At 49.8% G+C, this 25,010-nt stretch overlaps 1 protein-coding gene across 1 annotated transcript; it reads left to right on the forward strand.

The window, feature by feature from the left end:
- The first annotated feature begins 18,421 nt into the window (after positions 1-18,421).
- Positions 18,422-20,694, forward strand: LOC123190208 (9-beta-pimara-7,15-diene oxidase). Its single transcript, XM_044602805.1, has 3 exons — positions 18,422-18,686; positions 18,846-19,838; positions 19,944-20,694. Exons 2-3 carry the CDS (start codon positions 18,921-18,923, stop codon positions 20,571-20,573), a joined length of 1,548 nt encoding a protein of 515 aa, XP_044458740.1. The 5' UTR covers positions 18,422-18,686; positions 18,846-18,920; the 3' UTR covers positions 20,574-20,694.
- The last annotated feature ends 4,316 nt before the right edge of the window (positions 20,695-25,010 follow it).

The raw sequence follows: 25,010 nt of genomic DNA on the forward strand, positions 1-25,010 counted from the left end.
GCATGATCGAGATCGTACGCGCTTCAGCGTGTACTGTACTGTATATTACTTGGTCAATGCATGCAGACAAGAAGCATTTCGTGCTGTGTTTTGGTTTAGACTGCATGTCGCCACGTAAATGTCAGTAGGTGGGTGGCCATGCATGCATATCGTCCGCGATGGTGACATTGTGACAAGCTGCGCAGAGAAAAACAACCGCAGGGTTGGTACGTAGAGCACGTATCTCCTTCCATATGGTACCACATGCTTCCATCTTCTCTTGATCCCACCTTTACCATGACATGGCACATGACTACCGGAGATTATTAGCTAGCAGCGATGCTGAAATTTGTCCCGACTCCGGTGTGGCCGGCGCTACCTACGGCCGCCTGAACCGTGGATCTGTTGTACATATCCTCACGTTCCTAAGCCAAGTTAGCTTCAGACACTTGGAGGATTCATTCGTCTCTGCCCATCCCGTCTCTCCCCACCCCACCATCTTTGAAGGTGCTGAAATTTTCTTCCTCGTGGTCATATCCACCGGAAGAAAATCTTATACGACCGGATCGTACAAAGTCGATTGTGAGACCCTCTCCTGGATGTGGCACCTGGCGATACGAATCCTAAAGCAGCAGCCCGTCCCGTTCCCCACTACCCCACCTCTCCGTTTCCAAATCCCGACTTCCTACCCAGTTCAATCTCTCCACTTCGCCGCCGCTTGCCGGTGTGCTTGTCCCCGGCGGCCACGGCGATGCTCCTGGGTGCCTCTACTTGCGGCACCGCCGGCGCACTATGCGCACAATGTACGCATCCCTTGGCTGCAGCCAAGCTTCTCACCGCGAAAATAGATATTAGAGCACATGCACTCAGACCCTCTCTATCTAGCCATCCATTTCCTGCTTTAAGATCCGTGCAAATACATTTTTTTTTGTTTCTTCCACATAGAACATATCTTGAAGTTCAAACCTATGCAGCGTGGCAAAGCTTTCTAAGTAGAATCTAGGATAAATCTTTTAGATTTTTTGTCAAATATAAATATACAAAATACGTATTGTTTAATTAAAAAATCATATTTTTAGTATTTATGTCGGACAAAAAATTCTGAAGATTTATCCTAAATTCTAGTTAGAAAGCTTTGCCATGCTGCATAGGTTTGAACTTCAAGATATGTTTTATGTGGGAGAAACAAAAAAGATAAAATTTCATATAGAAAGTTAGTTGTGTCGCACGGATCTTAAAGCGATATTGGTCGGCTAGGATAGCAGGGCCTAGGTGCAAGTGCTCTAAAAATCCATGTCCCTTCTCACCGACTGTATTGCTAAGCTTGCTCCGTCTCGTTGCCTGGGTTCACTAGATGATTCAACCAACATTTTTACTGTATATATTGTTCGTCCTGACTTTGATCCGTAAAAACCCAAATGAACGCAGCTATTTTTCTTCTGAATTTGTTCTCATACGAGATGTGGTTTAAACGAATTTGATGTGCCTCCATGGCCGAGCTGATAAGTGTGGTCATGGACGACGGGGAAGAGCAGTGGGGACAGGGCTCTGGTGCTTACGGGTTAGAGCGAGAAGAAGAGTTGCAGCGGCGGCGGCGGCGATCACGACGGCGGCGGGCGAGCGTGGGAGGAAGCGAATGAAAAGAGATCGGGATTTAGTGAACTAGGTGGCTGTGTGTTGGGAACAGAAACGAGATTGCTTCAAGATTCGTTCCTTCAGGTGTCCGGTGTTGGAGAGGGTCTCACGTTCTTGAACGTACGACCAGGGTCATATAAGATTTTCTTCCATATCCACCAACAATGACTCCAGTTAGCTAGTTAGCTCTGTGACTTGTAGTATCTGAATCACGCTCTAGCCTGTGAGATAGGGGAAGATCCAGATTGCGCTCTAGCCTCTCCGCGCCCTCTCCGGCAGCGGCCACTCCGGCCCCCGTCGGCCACCCGCTCCACGCCGGACCGCCACTCCGGCACCGGCGCCCATCCAATGGCCTCCCCCTCCTCCCCTGCCCCGGGCAGATCTCGCGAGCGTCGGTGGCTCGATTCGAGCCCCTCCTCGGCTGGCTCCAACCCCGCCCCACACTCCTACCGGCAGGCGCTCTGCTCACCGTTGGTTCGCCTTCCCTCCCCTAGGCTCTCTTCCCCCCGCCCGTGCCACGTTCCTCGCCGCCCACTATGCGCCTCGGCCGCCGTTCTGAGACACGAGACCATGGCCGACGCTGACGGCGGGTGGGAGGTAGCCTCTGGCCGGCGCCGTCCGCGCCCCGAGCCTCGTCCCCGCCATCGCGCCTGCGAGGTCGCCCCTCGTGCTCCTCCCCCGGCCGCCAGCCGCGGCGAGTGCCCGCGCTGTTTTGGCCAGCACCCCAGATCGGAGTGCAGACGAGATGTGCGCTACCGGCGTTGTCGTTTCTTCGGCCATATCGCGCGGTTCTGCACCAACCCTATGCCGTGTCCTTCCTCTCCTAGCGGCGCGCCGGCGGTGAAGCGCCCCCGCATGTCCTCCCCACGCTCCGGTGGTTTCTCCGCATCAAGTGTCGCAGGCCCGTGCCCACCCGTGTCCTCCGGGTCGCGGCCGTGCTTGTCCTTGACCGCCTTCCCCGCGGCTGCGGTGTCCAGCCCGGCGCCCTTCGCTTCCTCGGGCCTCGGTGACGCCGCTGCTTCCCTGCCCATGTTCGTCCACCCCGCGCTGCGGCGGCCGGCCGTGTCCGTCTGCTTCATGCCGCGCTCTGCGCGTATCGTCACTACTAGGAAAAACCCTATACACAGAATCTTAGCAGCAGCGCGGCTCAAAAAGGAGCGATGCTGCTAATTAGCAGTAGCGCAGGTGTGGAAAACCCGCTACTGACAAGTGCTTAGTAGTAGCGTGCTCGGCGTAACCCACGCTGCTACAAATATCGACCGACAGTGCCCACCCAACTCCATTTAGCAGCAGCGCGGTGCTGCGAGCCGCGCTACTGCTATAGCTGTAGCAGTAGCGCGGTTTTTCTGAGGTCGCTGCTGCTAATTTTCAAATCGGGCACACTTTTGGTCCCGGTTAGCAGTAGCGCTTGTACCGAAAGCGCGCTGCTGCTACTTTCTTAGCAGCAGCGCCTTTTACGTACCGCGCTACTGCTAATCCGCACCCACCACCTTTTCCCCACCCGTCCTCCCCCCCAAATCCCTCCTCTCTTCCGCCACTCCCTCCTCCCTCTCTCCATATGTTCTCACATTGACCTCTTGCCCATGCGCCCCTTCTCCTCCATGGCACCGAAAGAGGGCGCCTCCTCGCGCCACCGACGTCTAGGAGCTCGTCGGTCTTCCACCGGCGTCTAGGAGGCCGCCGCCTCGCGCCACCACGCCGGAGACCTAACCACCAGTGACCAGCCCCGCTACTCCCTCCATCTCCTTCCTCTCTCCCTTGATTTTTTTCTCTCTCCCTCCCTCTGGTTTGACTCACAATCCCATGTCCATGCCCGTGCAGGTAGTCGCCATGGACGACCATATCTGGCATGGTCGAGAAGAGGAGCCCCACGCCGCTGCCTTGCTCTTCCATGGAAACAGGCCCTCCTCCAACAGCCACCGCCGGATCTGGTCTGCCGCTGCTCGTTCATGCCTCCGGCGACCCCAACCATCGCTGGATCGAACAACTGCTGCCATTGAGAACACGCACGGGATCGAGATATTTTTTTGCTTTTGAAAGTAATAGTAGTAGCGCGGGGTATAAGACCCGCTACAGATAATTAGCAGTAGTGTTGTACTGCAACGCACGCTACAGCTAACCATGTAGCGCGTGTCAACACGCGCTACTACTACAAGTTAGCTGTGGCGCCGTATCAGTAGCGCGGGCGCCTGCGCTACTGATACACCCAAAACCCGCGCTACTGCTAGGCTTTTCCCTAGTAGTGCGTGGACGTAGAGCGCGCCCTCGACCTCGCCCTCATCGCCATTGTTGCCGGGAACCGCTCTGGCATCTCCGCCGCTGACATTAGCTCTGAGCTATGCTCTCGCTTCTCGCTGTCGACCGCTGACTTCTCTGTCCACCGGTGTCATGACGACGAGTTTCTCCCGCGCTTCCGGGACGCGGCTACTCGGGCCTTGGTCGCGGCCGCCCCCTCCGTGCTCCACGGTTCAGGCTCATCCTGCATTCCCTGGAGCCGCCTGGCTGGCGCGGACCCCATCTCCCTCCGCTTTGCCGTGGACATTGAGATCACCAACATTCCGGATCATGCTTGGGACATCTCCTTGGCCGTTCAACCGCTCTCTCCCTTCTGCCTCATCGATCGCCTGGCACCTGAGACCCTTGACGAGAGCGACATGTCCGTCTTCCGCCAGGACTACCAACCCGGACGCAATCTCGTGCTCCTTTGAGCTGCTCCTCGAGGAGCCCTTTGAGTTCGCCGGAGCCAACCCCGACCTCGTCGACCGCTTCACCATCAAGTTGCTCCGCTTTCCCGTCTCCATCCACACGTGCCGCTCCGTGGACTTCAGGCTTCCTTCCTCGCCGCCCCCTCCTCCCCTGCCTGTCGGCTCCAGCAGCAGTGGCGGAGCCTCGCCTCCTTCACCCCACATGCCCGAGCCATGGCCGCCCAGGCATGACTTCCCCCCGTCTCCGGGAATCACCGCACTCTCCGTGGGCCATCTGCTCGTGGGTCGGCTGCGCACCAGGGCCGATGACGGGCCGCTCTTCCGTTCCGTGGCCGACAGGGTAAGCTTGGGCCCCACACGGCCGTCGCTCCATGTGGCCTGCCTGTCCGTCAAAGGCTGGCGGGCGTCCAGCCTATCCCGGGGCCCGCTGCGCATCAGGCTGGTGTTCAAATGCTAGCACTGACCGTGGTCGCCTGCCCGGTGGAACGCGCCTGCCCAATCAGAATCGGCATTCCCTCGCCTGCGGGCGCAGATCCCCAGGCCGCCTCGGATCCCATCCCCGCTGGCTCCCATGTCCGTACTCCTGACCCCACCCTTCAGACCGTTGGGGTGTCACCCCAGCCAACCGAGAACCCCCCCTGATTTGGTGGTCGCTAGCGCTGATCCCCAGTCTGACCCCTCTGATGGCAGCGGGTCTGTCCCTGCCCAAAGCAGCCCGGCGCCCAAGGCTGTTCCTGCCCAAAGCGATTCGGCACCCGAGGTGGATCCTGTCCCTGACATGCCCCCTCATCTCCTGTTGCAGATCAGGTGGAGCCCACCCTGGTTTTGGATTCTTGTGGCACAACATCGCCAATCCGGCGCCAGCCTCCAATGCACTGATGCTTTGCTCCGCGGACCACATCGCGCCCAGTGTCGCCCCACCGCATCCACCCATGCAAATTCCTGCATGCACGTCGAACGGGCAACCTTCTTGCCCCGTCCTAGATCACGTGGTGGGTTTTCTCCAAGCCGTCTATTCACGTGCAACCCCTGTCCTCGAGATCCCTCCAGTTCGCCGCAAGCGGGACGTGGTGCCGCCCAACTTCATGCCCCAACGCAGTGATCATATTACCAAGAATGACCGTGGGCTTGATTCGGAGGCCAAGGCCAAGCGGGTGCTCCTTCGACGACTCAGCCTCTTGGATGATGATGAGCCTATCTCCGAGGCGGCCATCGAGCGCTATAGCCTGCTCTTTGCTCGTCCGCTCGCGGGAGACATTGTGCAAGCCTTCACTGATTTATTTGGGTGGACCGTGCCCCTTGGCATCCTTGACGGCTTGGCAACTGATACGTCTCCAACGTATCTATAATTTTTGATTGCTCCATGCTATATTATCTACTGTTTCGGACATTATTTGGCTTTACTATCCACTTTTATATTATTTTTGGGACTAACCTATTAACCGGAGGCCCAGCCCAGAATTGCTGTTTTTTGCCTGTTTTAGGGTTTCAAAGAAAAGGAATATCAAACGGAGTCCAAACGGAATGAAACCTTCAGGAACGTGATTTTCAGGAAGATTATGATCCGGGAGACTTGGACCCTACGTCAAGAAAAGAAACAGGAGGCCACGAGGTACGGGGGCACGCCTACCCCCCAGGCGCGCCCTCCACCCTCGTGGCCCCCCTGTTGCTCCACCGACGTACTCCTTCCTCCTATATATACCTACGTACCCCCAAACGATCAGATATGAATCCAAAATCCTAATTCCACCGCCGCAACTTTCTGTATCCACGAGATCCCATCTTGGGGCCTGTTCCGGAGCTCCGCCGGAGGGGGCATCGATCACGGAGGGCTTCTACATCAACACCATAGCCTCTCCGATGAAGTGTGAGTAGTTTACCTCAGACCTACGGGTCCATAGTTAGTAGCTAGATGACTTCTTCTCTCTTTTTGGATCTCAATACAATGTTCTTCCCCTCTCTTATGGAGAACTATTCGATGTAATCTTCTTTTTGTGGTGTGTTTGTTGAGACCGATGAATTGTGGGTTTATGATCAAGTCTATCTATGAATAATATTTGAATCTTCTCTGAATTCTTTTATGTATGATTGGTTATCTTTGCAAGTATCTTCGAATTATCAGTTTGGTTTGGCCTACTAGATTGATCTTTCTTGCAATGGGAGAAGTGCTTAGCTTTGGGTTCAATCTTGTGGCGTCCTTTCCCAGTGACAGTAGGGGCAGCAAGGCATGTATTGCATTGTTGCTATCGAGGATAACAAGATGGGGTTTTCTTCATATTGCATGAGTCTATCCCTCTACATCATGTCATCTTGCTTAAGGCGTTACTCTGTTTTTAACTTAATACTCTAGATGCATGCTGGATAGCGGTCGATGAGTGGAGTAATAGTAGTAGATGCAGGCAGGAGTCGGTCTACTTGTCTCGGACGTGATGCCTATATACATGATCATACCTAGATATTCTCATAACTATGCTCAATTCTGTCAATTGCTCAACAGTAATTTGTTCACCCACCGTAGAATACTTATGCTCTCGAGAGAAGCCTCTAGTGAAACCTATGGCCCCCGGGTCTATCTTTATCATAGTGATCTCCTACTACTTAGTTATTTCCTTTGTTATTTACTTTGCCTTTATTTTACTTTGCATCTTTATCACAAAAATACCAAAAATATTATCTTTATCATATCTATCAGATCTCACTCTCGTAAGTGGCCTTATAGGGATTGACAACCCCTATTTGCGTTGGTTGCTAGGATTTATTTGTTTTGTGCAGGTACGAGGGACTCGCGCGTAGCCTCCTACTGGATTGATACCTTGGTTCTCAAAAACTGAGGGAAATACTTACGCTACGTTGCTGCATCATCCCTTCCTCTTCGGGGAAAACCAACGTAGTGCTCAAGAGGTAGCAAGAAGGATTTCTGGCGCCGTTGTCGGGGAGGTCTACGCAAAAGTCAACATACCAAGTACCCATCACATACCCTTATCTCCCGCATTACATTATTTGTCATTTGCCTCTCATTTTCCTCTCCCCCACTTCACCCTTGCCGTTTTATTTGCCCTCTCTCTCTCTCTATTCTTCCTCTCTTTTCGCTCGCCTTTCTTCCGCCATGTCTGAATCAAAAAGGGTTGGGGGTTCTCTCGAGAGTTTTAGTACTTTGGACAACCCTTCTATTCTTGCTAAGCTTATAAATAAGGGTACTATGGAAAAACCTACCGGAGTTATCAATGAGAGTCTTAATAATTTTGATGAAGATGATTCTGGAATTTTTCGTTATTTACTTGATGAATCTTTGAAAGACGCTTGGTATAGATTATTAAGGATCAGGGCCAGTTATGTTCCTCAATATCAAATTGAAGTTTACTTAAAAAGCTTTTATATTGCCCTTCCTTATTCTCTTAAGCATGTCTTAGATTCTATATTTGAAGAAGGTTTTCTTGAAGGGGATGTCGTAGACACTTATGAGAAAATGAAAACTATATTTGGGCACCCCATGAATGAGAAAGTTGAATCTACATCTCTTTTTCTGTCTTACCAAAACGAATCTATTAAAGAGATAAAGGCTAGCCTAGATACAAATTTCCGTAACATACTTAATCTTTCTTCTACCATTAATACTGCTCTATCAAAATAGAAGGATTAATTCTATAGATAGCAAGTTTGGTCTTTTCTTTCCCAATACCAAAGATGGCAATACCTAGATCTATTCTTGCTTGTTATGCCTAGCTAGGGGCGTTAAATAATAGCGCTTGTTGGGAGGCAACCCAATTTTATTTTTATTCCTTGCTTTTTGCTCCTGTTTAGTAATAAATAATTTATCTAGCCTCTGTTTTGGTTGTGTTTTTTGTGTTTAATTAGTGTTTGTGCCAAGTAGAACCGTTGGGAAGACTTGGGGAAAGTCTTGTTGAACTTGCTGTAAAAAACAGAAACTTTAGCGCTCACGAGAACTACTGCCATTTTTATTTGGAAAGTGATATTTAGTTAATTATTTTTGCAGATGATTAATAGATAAATTCCTCACGTCCAGAAAGTTATTTTAGAATATTTGGGGTTCCAGATCTTGCGGTAGATACAGATTACTACATACTGTTCTGTTTTTGACAGATTCTGTTTTTCGTGTGTTGTTTGCTTATTTTGATGAATCTATGGCTAGTAAAATAGTTTATAAACCATAGAGAAGTTGGAATACAGTAGGTATAACACCAATATAAATAAATAATGAGTTCATTACAGTACCTTGAAGTGGTCTTTTATTTTTTTCGCTAACGGAGCTCACGAGATTTTCTACTTTAAGTTTTGTGTTGTGAAGTTTTCAAGTTTTGGGTAAAGATTTGATGGATTATGGAACAAGGAGTGGCAAGAGCCTAAGCTTGGGGATGCCCATGGCACCCCCAAGATAATCTAAGTACACCTAAAAGCCAAAGCTTGGGGATGCTCCGGAAGGCATCCTCTCTTTCGTCTACTTCTATCGGTAACTTTACTTGGAGTTATATTTTTATTCGCCACATGTATGTGTTTTGCTTGGAGCGTCTTGTATGATTTGAGTATTTGCTTGTTAGTTTACCACAATCATCCTTGCTGTACACACCTTTTGAGAGAGCCATACATGATTTGGAATTTGTTAGAATACCCTATGTGCTTCGCTTATATCTTTTGAATTATATAATTTTGCTCTAGTACTTCACTTATATCTTTTAGAGCACCGTGGTGGATTTGTTTTATAGAAACTATTGATCTCTCATGATTCACTTAGATTATTTTTGAGAGTCTTTAATAGCATGGTAATTTGTTTAAAATCCTAATATGCTTGGTAGACAAGATTAAAAATAAAACTTTCTTATGAGTGTGTTGAATACTATGATAAGTTTGATACTTGATAATTGTTTTGAGATATGAAGATGGTAATATTAAAGTTGTGCTAGTTGTGTAGTTGTGAATTTGAGAAATACTTGTGTTGAAGCTTGTGATTCCCGTAGCATGCACGTATGGTGAACCGTTATGTGATGAAGTCGGAGCATGATTTATTTTTTGATTATCTTCCTTATGAGTGGCGGTCAGGGACGAGCGATGGTCTTTTCCTATCAATCTATCCCCCTAGGAGCATGCGTGTAATACTTTGCTCTGATAACTTGTAGATTTTTGCAATAAGTATATGAGTTCTTTATGACTAATGTTGAGTCCATGGATTATACGCACTTTTCTCACCCTTCCACCTTTGCTAGCCTCTCTAATACCGCGCACCTTTCGCTGGTATCATACACCCACCATATACCTTCCTCAAAACAGCCACCATAACCACCTATTATGGCATTTCCGTAGCCATTCTGAGATATATTGCGATGCAACTTTCCACCGTTCCGTTTATTATGGCACACTCCATCATTGTCATATTGCTTAGCATGATCATGTAGTTGACATCATATTTGTGGCAAAGCCACTATTCATAATTCTTTTATACATGTCACTCTTGATTCATTGCATATCCTGGTACACCGCCGGAGGCATTCATATAGAGTCATATTTTGTTCTAAGTATCGAGTTGTAATTGTTGAGTTGTAAGAAAAATAAAAGTGAGATGATCATCATTATTAGAGCATTGTCCCAGTGAGGAAAGGATGATGGAGACTATGATTCCCCCACAAGTCAGGATGAGACTCCGGACAAAAATAAAAAATGGAAAGAAAGAAAAAGAGGCCATCAAAAAAGAGAAAAGTCCCAAATAAAAAAATGAGAGAAAAAGAGAGAAGGGACATTGCTACTATCCTTTTACCACACTTGTGCTTCAAAGTAGCACCATGATCTTCATAGTAGAGAGTCTCTCATTGTTATCACTTTCATATACTAGTGGGAATTTTTCATCATAGAACTTAGCTTGTATATTCCGATGATGGGCTTCCTCAAATTGCCCTAGGTCTTCATGAGCAAGCAAGTTGGATGCACACCCACTTAGTTTCTTTTTGAGCTTTCATATACTTATAGCTCTAGTGCATCCGTTGCATGGCAATCCCTACTCACTCACATTGATATCTATTGATGGGCATCTCCATAGCCCGTTGATACGCCTAGTTGATGTGAGACTATCTTCTCCCTTTTTGTATTCTCCACAACCACCATTCTATTCCACCTATAGTGCTATGTCCATGGCTCACGCTCATGTATTGCGTGAAAATTGAAAAAGTTTTGAGAATGTCAAAAGTATGAAACAATTGCTTGGCTTGTCATCGGGGTTGTGCATGATTTAAATATTTGGTGTGGTGAAGATAGAGCATAGCCAGACTATATGATTTTGTAGGGATAACTTTCTTTAGCCATGTTATTTTGAGAAGACATAATTGCTTTGTTAGTATGCTCAAAGTATTATTATTTTTATGTCAATAAGAACTTTTGTCTTGAATCTTTCGGATCTGAATATTCATACCACAATTAAGAAGAATTACATTAAAATTATGCCAAGTAGCACTCCGCATCAAAAATTCTGTTTTTATCATTTACCTACTCGAGGACGAGGAGGAATTAAGCTTGGGGATGCTTGATACGTCTCCAATGTATCTATAATTTTTGATTGCTCCATGCTATATTATCTACAGTTTTGGACATTATTGGGCTTTATTATCCACTTCTATATTATTTTTGGGACTAACCTATTAACCGGAGGCCCAGCCCAGAATTGCTGTTTTTTGCCTGTTTTAGGGTTTTGAAGAAAAAGAATATCAGACGGAGTCCAAACGGAATGAAACCTTCGGGAACGTGATTTTTAGGAAGATTATGATCCGGGAGACTTGGACCCTACGTCAAGAAAAGAAACAGGAGGCCACGAGGTAGGGGGCGCGCCTACCCCCCAAGCGCACCATCCACCCTCGTGGGCCCCCTGTTGCTCCACCGACGTACTCCTTCCTCCTATATGTACCTACGTGCCCCCAAACGATCAGATACGGAGCCAAAACCCTAATTCCACCACCGCAACTTTTTGTATCCACGAGATCCCATCTTGGGGCCTTTTCCGGAGCTCTGCCGGAGGGGGCATCGATCACGGAGGGCTTCTACATCAACACCATAGCCTCTCCGATGAAGTGTGAGTAGTTTACCTCAGACCTACGGGTCCATAGTCAGTAGCTAGATAACTTCTTCTCTCTTTTTGGATCTCAATACAATGTTCCCCCCCTCTCTTGTGGAGAACTATTCGATGTAATCTTCTTTTTGTGGTGTGTTTGTTGAGACCGATGAATTGTGGGTTTATGATCAAGTCTATCTATGAATAATATTTGAATCTTCTCTGAATTCTTTTATGTATGATTGGTTATCTTTGTAAGTCTCTTCGAATTATCAGTTTGGTTTGGCCTACTAGATTGATCTTTCTTGCAATGGGAGAAGTTCTTAGCTTTGGGTTCAATCTTGCGGTGTCCTTTCCCAGTGACAGTAGGGGCAGCAAGGCACGTACTGTATTGTTTCCATCAAGGATAACAAGATGGGATTTTCTTCATATTGCATGCGTCTATCCCTCTACATCATGTCATCTTGCTTAAGGCGTTACTTTGTTTTTAACTTAATACTCTAGATGCATGCTGGATAGCGGTCGATGAGCGGATTAATAGTAGTAGATGCTGGCAGGAGTTGGTCTACTTGTCTCGGACGTGATGCCTATATACATGATCATACTTAGATATTCTCATAACTATGTTCAATTCTGTCAATTGCTCAACAGTAATTTGTTCACCCACCGTAGAATACTTATGCTCTCGAGACAAGCCACTAGTGAAACCTATGGCCCCGGGTCTATCCTTATCATATTGATCTCCTACTACTTAGTTATTTCCTTTGTTATTTACTTTGCCTTTATTTTACTTTGCATATTTATCACAAAAATACCAAACATATTATCTTTATCATATCTATCAGATCTCACTCTCGTAAGTGGCCTTATATGGATTGACAACCCCTATTTGTGTTGGTTGCAAGGATTTATTTGTTTTGTGCAGGTACGAGGGACTCGCGCGTAGCCTCCTACTGGATTGATACCTTGGTTCTCAAAAACTGAGGGAAATACTTACGCTACTTTGCTGCATCATCCCTTCCTCTTCGGGGAAAACCAACGCAGTGCTCAAGAGGTAGCAGCAACCCCCGTGCCTGCTTGGTCGAGGTCTGGTCACTTCGCGCGCCTGCGTGTTGCAACCTCTGCCCTCCCATCCCTTCTCATGGATCACAATCTAGGCTTTATCTTTTGGAATGTGCATGGGTTGAACAGCCGTGCCAAGCGCACCGTTGTCCGCACGATTATCACCTCGGCTGAACCTTGTATTGTTTGCCTCTCTGAAACAAAACTTGATTCGGTCTCGTTATCGTGCGTCAAGTGGCCGAGAAGGGATTGACAACCCCTTTATCGCGTTGGTTGCGAGGTTCTTATTTGTTGGTGTAGGTATGAGGTGACTCGCGCGTGGTCTCCTACTGGATTGATACCTTGGTTCTCAAAAACTGAGGGAAATACTTACGCTGCTTCGCTGCATCAACCTTTCCTCTTCAAGGAAAACCAACGCATGCTCAAGAGGTAGCAGGTGACACAGAACTAGCTCCAGTTCATCAATGTAATGTAGGCATGTATTCTGAATATAGTCATACGTGCTTATGAAAAAGAACTTGCATTAGATCTTTTGTCCTACTCTCCCGTGGCAGCGGGGTCCTATTGGTAACTAAGGGATATTAAGGCCTCCTTTTAATAGAGTACCGGACCAAAGCATTAACACTTAGTGAATACATGAACTCCTCAAACTACGGTCATCACCGGTAAGTATCCTGATTATTGTCACTTCGGGGTTAACGGATCATAACACATAATAGGTGACTATAGACTTGCAAGATAGGATCAAGAACTCACATATATTCATGAAAACGTAATAGGTTCATATATGAAATCATGGCAATCGGGCCCTAGTGACAAGCATTAAGCATAGCAAAGTCATAGCAACATCAACCTCAGAACATAATGGATACTAGGGATCAAACCCTAAAAAAACTAACTCGATTACATGATAAATCTCATCCAACCCATCACCGTCCAGCAAGCCTACGATGGAATTGCTCATGCACGGCGCTGAGCATCATGAAATTGGTGATGGAAGAAGGTTGATGATGACGATGGCGACGGATTCCCCTCTCCGGAGCCCCGAACGGACTCCAGATCAGCCCTCCCTAGAGAGATTAGGGCTTGGCGGCGGCTCCGTATCATAAAACGCGATGAATCCTTCTCTCTGATTTTTTTTCTCCCCGAACGTGAATATATAGAGTTGGAGTTGAGGTCGGTGAAGCATCAGGGGGCCCACGAGGAAGGGGGCGTGCTCCCCACCCTCGTGGACAGGGTGTGGACCCCCTGACATTGATTCTTTTGCCAGTATTTTTTATATATTCCAAAAATATTATCCGTGAAGTTTCAGGTCATTCCGAAAACTTTTATTTCTGCACAAAAATAACACCATGGCAATTCTGCTGAAAACAGCATCAGTCCGGGTTAGTTGCATTCAAATCATGCAAGTTAGAGTCCAAAACAAGGTCAAAAGTGTTTGGAAAAGTAGATACGATGACGACGTATCACGGGTTCAGTCCCATCTCTTTAAAGCCGATTGGTGGTGATCGGTTTCAAGGTGTGATGTAAACAAGAAGTTAAAACATGGTCGATATAGAAATTATCGCCCTAAGCACATAAAATGGCCGATGGAGTGTTGACATCATCCTTAGAAAAAGCATCGTGCAAATTATTTTTCGGCACACAAGTTTGCCGAAAAACAGGGGGGCATGTGTTGACACCAGATTTTGGCACGGCCAAGAACTTAATTAAGATGGCCTCAAATGGAGAAGTGCTCAAAGTGATAAAGTTCTGTGTCGTCAAAAGGTGAAACTTTGATATTTGGACCATAGCCATCCGACTCATATCTAAGGCCGAAGTTGTGTTCGAAGTACTCAGATTTTATATTCAAAACACTATTCGGCTAATTACGGCCCCAAGATGGCCTCATATGAGAAACGTTTCTACACGAATTGTCTCCGTCTCCTCAAAATGATCGATTTTGATATAAAAACGTCTAAATCAGAGTACGTATGCAAAAATTAGAGCCAAAATGTTGTGTTGCATAAGTCTGCCCCGGAAGTTCCGGGAAAACTTCCAGGGAGGTTTCGGGCTAAACAAAAACTTTGCACGCGGTGCGCCCCAAAAACTGGAATTTGAATATAATTTGCAGATTTGCGGGCCCGAATCCAATCTCAAGATGACCTCGGATGAAAAGGTGATCAACTGAAGAGTTTTTCTTCATTGCAAGATCGACAACTTTGCTTATGGGACCATTGCGATCCGAAGCCGTATGCAACCTGCAGGAGCTGTGCAAGTGGGCTACTTGATGTAATTTTAGGCCGGAAGTTTCGGGCTGACCGGAAGTTCCGGCCCTCGTAGTCCAAGTTAGGTTCTTTTGATGTTTTGGACGGGATTTGAGTCCTTTTCTTGTACGGAAAGTCCAGGCGCCTCATATATATGTAAGAGGTGATGGCCGATTGAATAACAACACACAATCAAACAATCAATCTACTTTGTGCCCTAGTTTTACACCTCTCCCTTGTTCATTCTCTCTCGTTCTTCGTTGAAGGGCAGCCATCCTCGAGGCTCTAGGGGCGGGCAAACCGACCTAGGGCAGCCCATAGCCGCCGCGCGTCCAGACAGGGTCCCTCCCAGGCGCGTGGGGTTTCAGGTCCTCAAAAGCGTCTGCTGGATTGCTTGCGTATCGCGCTTTCGGACGGGTCTCCTTCGATGTGAGATGCGATGCATCACCCTCGGCGTTGAAGGTACACGGTGACGTGTTCGTATGCGAACACTAGTGCGGGTAGTTTCCAGGAACGATTGCAAAAAACAGAGGTGTTCATTTTTTTAGAAAAGGAGGATGACCCCCAGCCTCTGCATCTGGACAATGCATACGGCCATTTTATTAATTATTGACACAAGACCTTACAAAGTCATACAACAATAAGACTAAAGCCACCAACTAAGCAACATCTGTCGCTATTCCTATCCAGTTGATGAAGGGGCGCTGAAAGTCTGGGCCTAATACCAAACAGACCTCGTAGCCAAACCAAACATCAAAGACTTGGGGTCCCAACCAGGACGCCTGCCGGGTATGGGCACCCACCAGTCCGGCGTGCTCCTCAACCAGAACGCCTGTCGGGTATGAGGTCGCCGCAACCACCTGCCACTAAACCATCTTCAGAGTTGTACTACTGCATCAACCTCGCCCAGTCTAGCTGCCGCCGACGCCACCACGACGCCAGGCAGCGTCACCCTCCTGCGCGAGCCCATCTCCGCTCATCAGGCGCCGAGTCTCCACTGCGCCACGCCGCCGAGATCCGCCGTCATCAATGGACAAGATGAAGCACTGCTCCTCCTCTTGTCCCCTCCAGCCAACACTTGGTCCAAAACGATGCCCCTAGGAGGGAGAACGACATCGAAACGTCGTCATCGTCCGATCTGGTAGTCCCGGATCTAGGGTTTCCCCCGGAACCTCCCGATCAGGTTGACGTGACCTGCAACAATGATGCCTCGAGAAGGAAACGACGTCAGAGACGCCGCCATCGTCCGCTAAGACCGTAGTCAGGCGTGATTTTCACCGGAAGCCGTGTCATCCTGATCTCGTGGCTGGCTAGAACCGCGCGGAGTCTCGCCATGAAGACGTATGCCACTACTGGTACTCCGGTAGAGATCCTCCATACCCTCACCGGTCCCTCCACGCACCGCCGGCCAGCCAAGACCACACCGCGGTGGATCTGGATGGGACGCCAGATCTGCGGCCGCCGCGACCCATCTTCGGGCAGAACCATCCACCGGTTCATCCATGGAATGCTTCCACCATCCATGCACGAAGGGAAGCCCATCGCCGTCCTGGACCGCCGCCCGCCGCCGCACAGGCTAGGGCGCCGCCCTGCCTGCTGCCCACGGGCGCACCACAAGAGACGCCCCTGCTGCCTCAAAGGGATCCCGCTGCAGATCCGCCCGCCCTAGCGCCTTGGCATCGGGCCCGCCGCCTCTGCGGACCTTGCCGGCAGCAGCAGCGGCAGGAGGATGGCCGAGGGAGGCTGGCGGCGCTAGATTTTTTGGCCCCCTGGCATCGCCCAGGGAGGCGACGCGAGGGGGTACGAGCTGTAATACCCCTACTAATAGTAACTGAACAGGTCGTAGCGAACGCCACTAATACATGTATAGCATAGACGCCCCTGTTTTCTTTTGCCGCACTGCTGGTACTCCCTCCATTTCACAATGTAGTATGTCCGCACTTTTCAAGATTCAACTTTAACCGTAAATTTAACTATCGAGACTGACCGCGGCGGGAGCAAAAATTATACCATTGGATTCGTATTTTCCATATGAATTTAGTGGTATCACTTTTGTCCCCGTCGCAGTCGGTCTCATTGGTTAAATTTATGGTCAAAGCTGGATCTCGAAAAGCGCAAGTGTACTACATTGTGGAATGGAGGGGGTATTTCGGTTTCGGAGTCAGCACCACTAATTACCTATACGCACAAAAGTTTTTCTAATATAGTGGTTGTTAAGAGCTTCTTATAGTCCTTAACATAATTGGAAGGACTATGGATCGCATATTTCTTGAGCGGGATATGTTCTGCTGGTCTCATCTCATTTCTTCTTAATTACTACATCTTACCACTACGTGTCACTTTTTTTCGGGTTACTAGGAGGTGTTTGTTTGGCAAAGAAATCCCTGTTACCTGTTTACGGTGTAAACCCAAAATGTTACGTCTGTTTGGTATGTGTAGAGCCGTAATGGGCTGCCTCTGTAAACCAGGCCAGTTCTGGATCGATAAGGCCAACTCCACCGCATGACCCCAAATTGTTCGGGGCTGTCCGTTTGAGGTAAAACGGACATACGAGACGTCCCAACGCGCGACCCCATTTTAAAAAAACGTCTGTTTCTTGTCCGCCTCGACCCATTCTCGGAGCAAACTTGGTCTGGGTTTGGGTCTGAAACGGACACGCCCGGACGTTTTCTGCGTGGTCCTCGTCTGCCCCTGTCCCTTTGCATGTGACCCCCGGCCCACCTGTCATTGGAACCAGATGGGCCCGGCTGCCCACCCACCTGTCCTTCTCTCTCTCCTTTTTCTCTCTCTCCCTCTCTCTTCTTTTGCAGCCGGCGGCCATCTCCACGCGGCCACGACGGGGCGACGGGCGGCGGGCGTGGTGGTGGGCGACGGGCGGCGGGGCGAGGCGAGGCGGTCGGGGCGAGGCGGGCGCGGGCTTGGTGGCGCGGGCGCGCGGGGCGGAGCGCCCAGGCGCGGCTGAGCTCGCGGCTGGGCGCGCGCGGGCAGCAGCGTGCGAGCGCGAGCGCGAGCGCGCGGCGCGGAGTGCGCAGGCGCGACCGAGCTCGCGGCTGGGCGCGCGCGGGCAGCGGCGAGCGAGCGTGAGCGACGGCGGCAGGGCGCGGGCACGCGCGCCAGCGGCAGGGGCATCCGCATGCGTGGCGGGGGCGCGGGCAGGCGGGGCACGCGGGCGCGAGCGGGCGTAGGCCGGCGCGGGCGGGCGGGTGCACAGGCGCAGGCGAGCACGCGCGGGCGCAAGCGGGCGGGCGGGGGCGCAGGCGAGCGCGCGCGCGCGAGCGCGGGCGAGCACGCGCGGGCGCAGGCTGGCGCGGGCAGGCGGGGGTGCCGGCGGGCGCGGGCGCAGGCGAGCTGGCGCGGGCGGGCAGGGGCACAGGCAAGCGCGCGGGCGCAGGCGAGCTGGCGCGGGCGGGCGCGCGAGCGGGGCGTGCGCAGGCTGGCGCGGGCAGGCGGGAGCGCAGGCGAGCGCGTGGCCGGGGGCGGGCGCAAGCGAGCGCGCGGCATGACGCCTGCGGGCTCGGAGTGGCGCAGGCGGGCACGGAGCGGCGCGGGACGCGGGTGGAAGACAAGGCGGACGTTTTGGGGTAGAGCTGCGCGTTGAGCACCTCCAACTTAACCCGGACATGTATGTCTATTTTGTCACCCATTGTCATCTCAAACGGACAGAATCCAAACAAAACAGACGTCCGTTTGGGGTATTGTGGTGGAGTTGGCCTAACACCCACCCACACACATCCGTAAACGGTTGCGTCACCGCACACACCTCCTCTTCCCAAGACCCCACTACTCCTCGAGCAGCCCCGCCGCCACCCCGATCCCCTTCGAGTCCGGCGTCCCCGCCTCTTCGAGCCCCTCTCCGCTTCCCCTCGATCCTCCTCACCTCGTGCATCGCCGCCAGATCTGCGCCACGCCAGCCGCGGGCGTGACCTGCGTCTCCTGGTAGCTAGCTATCGCCACCGCCCCTGGTCGCCGCCGCAGCTCACCCTCGTCGCCGGCCGGACCGTTTTCTGCAAGGTGCAGGCTCCCTCCCTCCCTCCTCCTTCTGTAATCAGTCCTCCGTCCTCCTTCCTCCTTCCTTCTACTCTCCTTCCCATTCTTGTCTGCTCTCCGACCCCGTTTACATTACCAGTCTCTAATCCAAACACCTCCGTCGACGTGTCATTGACATCGCAGTGCTTATAAAAGTGGCTACTCTTGCCTGCTGTTCTTCCAAGCAAATTAAGCCGCGACTTAAATCGAACCATCCTGATGGAGCTAAGCACCGCCACTCTCCTGCTCTCTATCTCTGTCGCCTCACTGGCGATTCTTGCGTCGTTGCTTAGCCGCAAATCGGCACCAAGCTCCAAGAGGAGGCGGCCTCCTGGTCCACGGTGTCTCCCCTTCATCGGAAGCCTCCTCCACCTCCTTACCTCGGAGCCGCAGGTCGCTCTCCGGGACCTGGCCAAGAAGCACGGGCCGGTGATGTACCTGCGGCTGGGCCACGTCGACACCGTCGTGATCTCCTCCCCGGCGGCGGCACAGGAGGTGCTCCGGGACAACAACCTCACATTCGCGTCGCGGCCGAGCCTTGTGGCCACGGAGATCCTATGCTACGGGAACACTGACATCGCCTTTGCGCCGTACGGCGCGTACTGGAGGACGCTGCGAAAGATCTGCATGGTGGAGCTCCTGAGCGCGCGGAAGGTGAGGCAGTTCGCGCCCATCAGGGATACTGAGATCCTGTCCCTCGTTACGAATGTCCGCGCTGCCGCCAGAGGCGGCGAGCCAGTAAATCTCGGCGGACTGCTCGTGTCTTGCTCGAACACGATCAGCGCAAAGGCCACGTTCGGTGAGGGATGCGATGCCGACCTCCAGGAGCAGTTCTTGTCTGCGATCGGCGTGGCACTGGAGTACAGCGGGGGCTTCTGCGTCGGGGACCTCTTCCCGTCCCTGTGGTTCGTGGATGTCGTCACTGGGGTGAGACGCCGGCTCTGGCGAGCGCACAGGGTCCTCGACGCCGTCTTTGAGAAGATCATCACTAGGTGCGAGGCGCGGCGGGAGGAGAAGAAGTCAACGGCGACGACCGGCGGCGGAGATGATGACCTTCTGAGCGTCATGCTCAGGATCAAGGACGAGGACGGCCTTGAGTTCCCCATCAGCACCACGAACATCAAGGCAGTCATAGTGGTAAAGTGTTTTTAAAAGATTCACATGATCGATGCGTAGATAGTACTGCCTACGTATGTGTTATTTTTCTTATTCATGTTCTTCATGTCGATTAATTTCGATTAGGATATGTTCACGGGAGGGACCGAGACAACATCATCAGCCGCCGAGTGGATCATGTCGGAGCTCATGCGGAGCCCGGAGGTAATGGCGAAGGCGCAGGCCGAGGTGCGGCGAACATTCGGCAACAAGAACCCACGAGACCACGAGAGCCTCATAGAGGGGCTGTGCTACACGAGGATGGTGGTGAAGGAGGGCTTGAGGCTGCACCCGGTGTTGCCGCTCGTCCTCCCACGTGTCTGCCGGGAGACCTGCGACGTCGGCGGATTCGAGGTCACGGAGGGCACCAGGGTCTTGGTTAACGTGTGGGCGATAGGGAGGAGCGCCGAGCATTGGCAGGACGCCGAGGTGTTTAGGCCGGAGAGGTTCGCGGATAGCACGGCGACAGACTACACCGGCACGCGGTACGAGTACTTGCCGTTCGGCAGCGGGAGGAGGATGTGCCCCGGCGGCAACTTTGCGATGGCCACGCTGGAGCTCACTGTGGCACGGCTTCTCTACTACTTCGACTGGAGCCTCCCCAACGGGATTCGACCGGAGGAGCTCGACATGGACATGATCGTCGGCGCAACGGCAAGAAGAAGGAACCAACTGCACCTAATTGCAGTGCCCTATAATGTCCCAATCGATCTTTAAAGCCGATGTTTGTGACAAGTTAACTTTCGTTCTTCTGCCATGTGGGATGAATGTCTATATATGTCTTATTTTTATGCAATGTAATGGACAAATAAATAATTTCGGCAGATAACATTGTATATATAGAGTAAAATTCAGTTGTGGTCACTTAATTGCGCATTTTGGTCATCCAACAAATAAAATAACGATCCAACCCGCAAGACTTTGTATGACCCATATAGATAAACCAAAACAAAGGAAGAGGATTTGGAGCTCCTGAGCGCTCCACCCCTTATATATGAACATTACTGGGTGCAGGGGCGGACCTACATAGTGCTAAGTGGGTGCCTAGGCCCCACTCAATTTTTAAAATTTCAATAGAAATTGCTTGTATTCTAATTTTTTTTAAGTTCTTCAAATTTGCATAATAAATGCCCCGACTCCAATGATTTGCCCCCACTCCACACTAAAATATCTCTAGCTACTCTCTTGCTAAAATATTTAATCTCTTTACCAAGCTCAGTGAGTCTAACACTTATTTTGGTAATTTGCCTATCGAGAAAGGCTTTCGACCCGCTTTATATATAAAGCAGCACGACCAAAAAGACACGACTCAAGAAAAAAAAAACGCCAAACCGATACAAAGTGATGAAGAAATCGTCTTACAAAGATGTTCTAATAAAATCCTCTTACAAAGCAGATCAAATATAAAAGAAGAGTACAAGAGTGCTCACACCCCAACAAGATGAGCTGAGGCTATTGACTAGAAGAAAACCCGTGCCTCCATGAGAAACCACTGAACATGCATGTAACACACACACACCAAGCTATTGTCGGAGAGGACACTCTTTGCTCTCGCTCCGAGCCATGAATCGCCAATTCTGCCAGCAGATGATGAGGAATGAGAGCTAGCGATGCCACTGACGTCGCATGTAAAAGATAGGAAGCCTCCGGGACTGCCCCATGCCAAAGTCGAAGGTGCATCGAGAAGGATCTGAGCTTGCCCAGCGATGTCAACACGCCTAGGGTGACGATGGAACACACCTCGCCGTCGTGACCGAAGGAGGGTCAAGGGTTTTCACCCAGTAGCCCTGGCGCGGAGAGGGGGACCATGGAAGTGATCTCTGAGGTTGAGTGACCATGAATGAAGGCAATACTCGCTACTATTAACAAGAAAAATGAAGAAGTCAATTTTGGTTGCTAAACTTTTAAAACACGGTAAATTTGGTCTCTGGTCCTAATAAAAAGTGGTATAACCGGTGAGTGGCGGTGGTTTTACACATGCTGCAACCAATTAGAATAGAAGATAGACAATCATAAGAAAAATATCAAAGCTTAAACAAATATGAAAAATAAGAAGGAGATTTAAAATTCTGCATGGATAAACATCTAACAAAATATTTTTCCTAAATAAAGTAAAATGATATGAAAAAACAAAGGTATGTTATTAGAAAGATGGAACTTGAGAAAATTAATTTTTGGGTGTTGAATACCCATGAACTAACACCACATTTCTTAGTTAGTTTTGCATATTTTATCTCCAATATACGTACTTATGATAATTTTTTGTTTCCTACCTTTTGGTAGTTTAAGTTTGAAAATTACATGGTTTTCAATGCTTATCACATAATATTTCTGAAATTTTGAAAATTTCCAAATTTCAAAGAAGATTCCAGGTTTTCATTGATAGGTTTTTCTTGAATGTTTCCACTATTAATAATGTTATCTATTGAATTTTTTTCTTAACCCTTTTTTATCCGTCTGTTGGCTGGGCTACTATGTGTGAATCTACTGCCTTGCCATCTCACATACCACTTTCAGTGATAATCAGGGTGAAAATTTAGTAATTTCAAAAGTTTTACATCCTCCATATCATGTATTTTTGTTAAGTAGCCAACTATCAATCACCCAATAGTGATTATGTGGATCTCTATCCAGGAGACGGGTCAACTGTTCAATGGTGGTCGCGACTTCTGAAGCGTGTGCATGTGGTACACGCTTTGGGTTTGCTAAACCGAATGTGTTCTCCAGGTACGTCATGCAGGCGATGTGGTGATGACCCTGGTGACCTCAGTTCTAGATGGAGGGGGCGTGGCGGCATCCTTCATTGTCGAGTTTGTAGGTGTGGTAGTGGTCGTTTCGGGTTGTTTGGTGTATGTTCTTGTCAGACCTTTATTAACTTAATAAGGGTGGTTGTGTGCATCAAATTATATGCACCTCGTCACGCACCGCTGCGCAACACGTCGTTACTGCTATGGGATGCGTTGGACCACCGGGCAGACCTCCGCCAGGTCGAGGAAGGCCAGTGAGCCATACAACCATGAGACCACAACACGAGCTCCACACAAGAATTTGCACCAGCAGATGAGGAGAAGAAGGTTTGTCGTCGCCAACCACGTGTGGGCTTTTATAGAAAATACACGAGTATTCTACAACAGCATGATGTCAAGGGCACGTGCATATGTGAAGAACCAACCCGTGGTTGGATGGTTAGGAATTAGAGGTGGGGTGGCGCCCAACCCATCAGGGATCGAACCTCAAATTTAACGCTTTGATAACTCATAAAGGCGAAATATTGCTTTATTGGAAGGCGGCGTTTGCATGGAGAGCGAGAAGTCTGTGGTACTTCGTCAATTTCAATCTCAAGACCGGCCAACTCTCATGGGGTGAGTGTGAAACACTAAGTCCGTATCCCACATTAGCAGGTTTAGGATTTCTAAGTGAAGACCATGCCTGTGGTTTCTGAACATTCGTGAAAACAATGCCAGGCTAGACCAATGCCAGCAGATTAGACTACTAGGGTGCCAATTCAGCACCCATTATTGTTACTGAAACATGGACTGTGATATTGGAGCATGGTGCTCATGCTGAGCGCCAGATATTTGTTTACCAAAAAATTATTCTGCTGCGTTAGGAGGAAGAGCTACATCGACGTGCGGGGCTCGGCGGATCATTTGAGAGGGCTAGGTGGGAGATGCTTGGGACCTGAACTTTGTCCTCCATGGCGCTGGTTGGGGATGCGCATTTGTCCAGAAGCGAAGACGCGTCTTAATCATGGTAGACAGCAGTGAGCAATCCTATTACTAAATGCACCCAAACGGGAGGATATATACACACAAACGCAAATGATCGGGCCGTCCGTCGCAATCATGCACCGCGGCATGTGCGCATGCAACTCCCAACAAACATAGGGATAGTCCCGACATGCGTACACTGGAAAACCCATTGATCAATTGCCTTGCATAGTAGGAGTGTCACGACGAACATGGCCCCCACCTCATTGCCTACCCGTCGGAGCGCCAGCTTTCTCGCTCGGGTGGAAACAGAAGCAAGCGGCCCATCGGCCCAGTCCGACGCCGGGGATTGGATGATTTGCCCCACTTTACAAGGGGTTCGCTCTCGCCTCACTCTCAATCGCCATCATGTCGTTCAAAAAAAAAAAAACTCAATCTCCATCATCGTCGGTCAGTCGCTCTTGTCTCTCCCTAGGGTTCGCTACGCCGGCGGTGAAGAGCAGCCGCTGCTCCATCAGGGCGCGAGCAGCGTAGCCATGGAACGGCAAAGCCAGCCGTTGCCCCGTCCATGGCATGACGATGCCTATCCATCGAGGCGGCGGAGCCAGCCGCGGCCGCGTACAGGGTGCGACACCCCCGGTGCCGTCGAGACCGTTGAGCCGCGGACCAAGCATCGTCGATGCCGCCGATTCTTCTCGGAGGGTTCCTCTGCTGCTTGCCTCGCGTTGCATTGGTTTGCTGCTTGCTTTGCCTTGTTGTGTCTTCAGTTTCAGTTGTGCAGAAACTGTAATTTTAGTTATGCAGACAGCAGAGAAGCAGCAACTACAGAGAAACAGCACCAACGGAGAAGCAACAACAGTAGAGAAATGCCAGATTGAGCTTGTAACTGATGTGAACTGGTTGTACACTTCAGTGAATAGTGTGAGTGAATGTTGTATCCAGATTGTAATCATGTAATTTGAGAGTGGAGTTGAGTGAATTTGAGTGTGATTATTGTTACAAAATATTGAATGTGAATCACTGACGTTCTTTGTACCGTAGCTACTGTACTGCTGGGATCTAAGACTGTTAATTTGAGAGCATAATACTGGTGCTGTTAATTAAAGAGGATAGCACGTGTTGACAATTTGAGAGCATGTCCTTCCAGGAATACAAAGTCATAATGCTGAACTGAACTGAATGGCCAAAAGGGATTGAGCAACTGTAACCTAGAACTGAACTGAATGCCCAAATCTGCCAAAACCATGCTTGCTTGTGCTCTAATTCAAGTACAGAGCACATGATTGCCCAAAAACAGTAGTGCTTCACCACGACCCAGTAAATATATCATCTGTGATTGGTCCGTGGAAATTAAAATATAAGTAAGTTGTTATTGAAATACAAAGTCATATTCGGACTAATAGTACTCGAAAAAGATTTCTATAAGAGAATAAGCAAAGAGTAG

This window comes from Triticum aestivum, chromosome 2A, assembly GCF_018294505.1.
Source record: "Triticum aestivum cultivar Chinese Spring chromosome 2A, IWGSC CS RefSeq v2.1, whole genome shotgun sequence".
Taxonomy (NCBI): Eukaryota; Viridiplantae; Streptophyta; class Magnoliopsida; order Poales; family Poaceae; genus Triticum; species Triticum aestivum.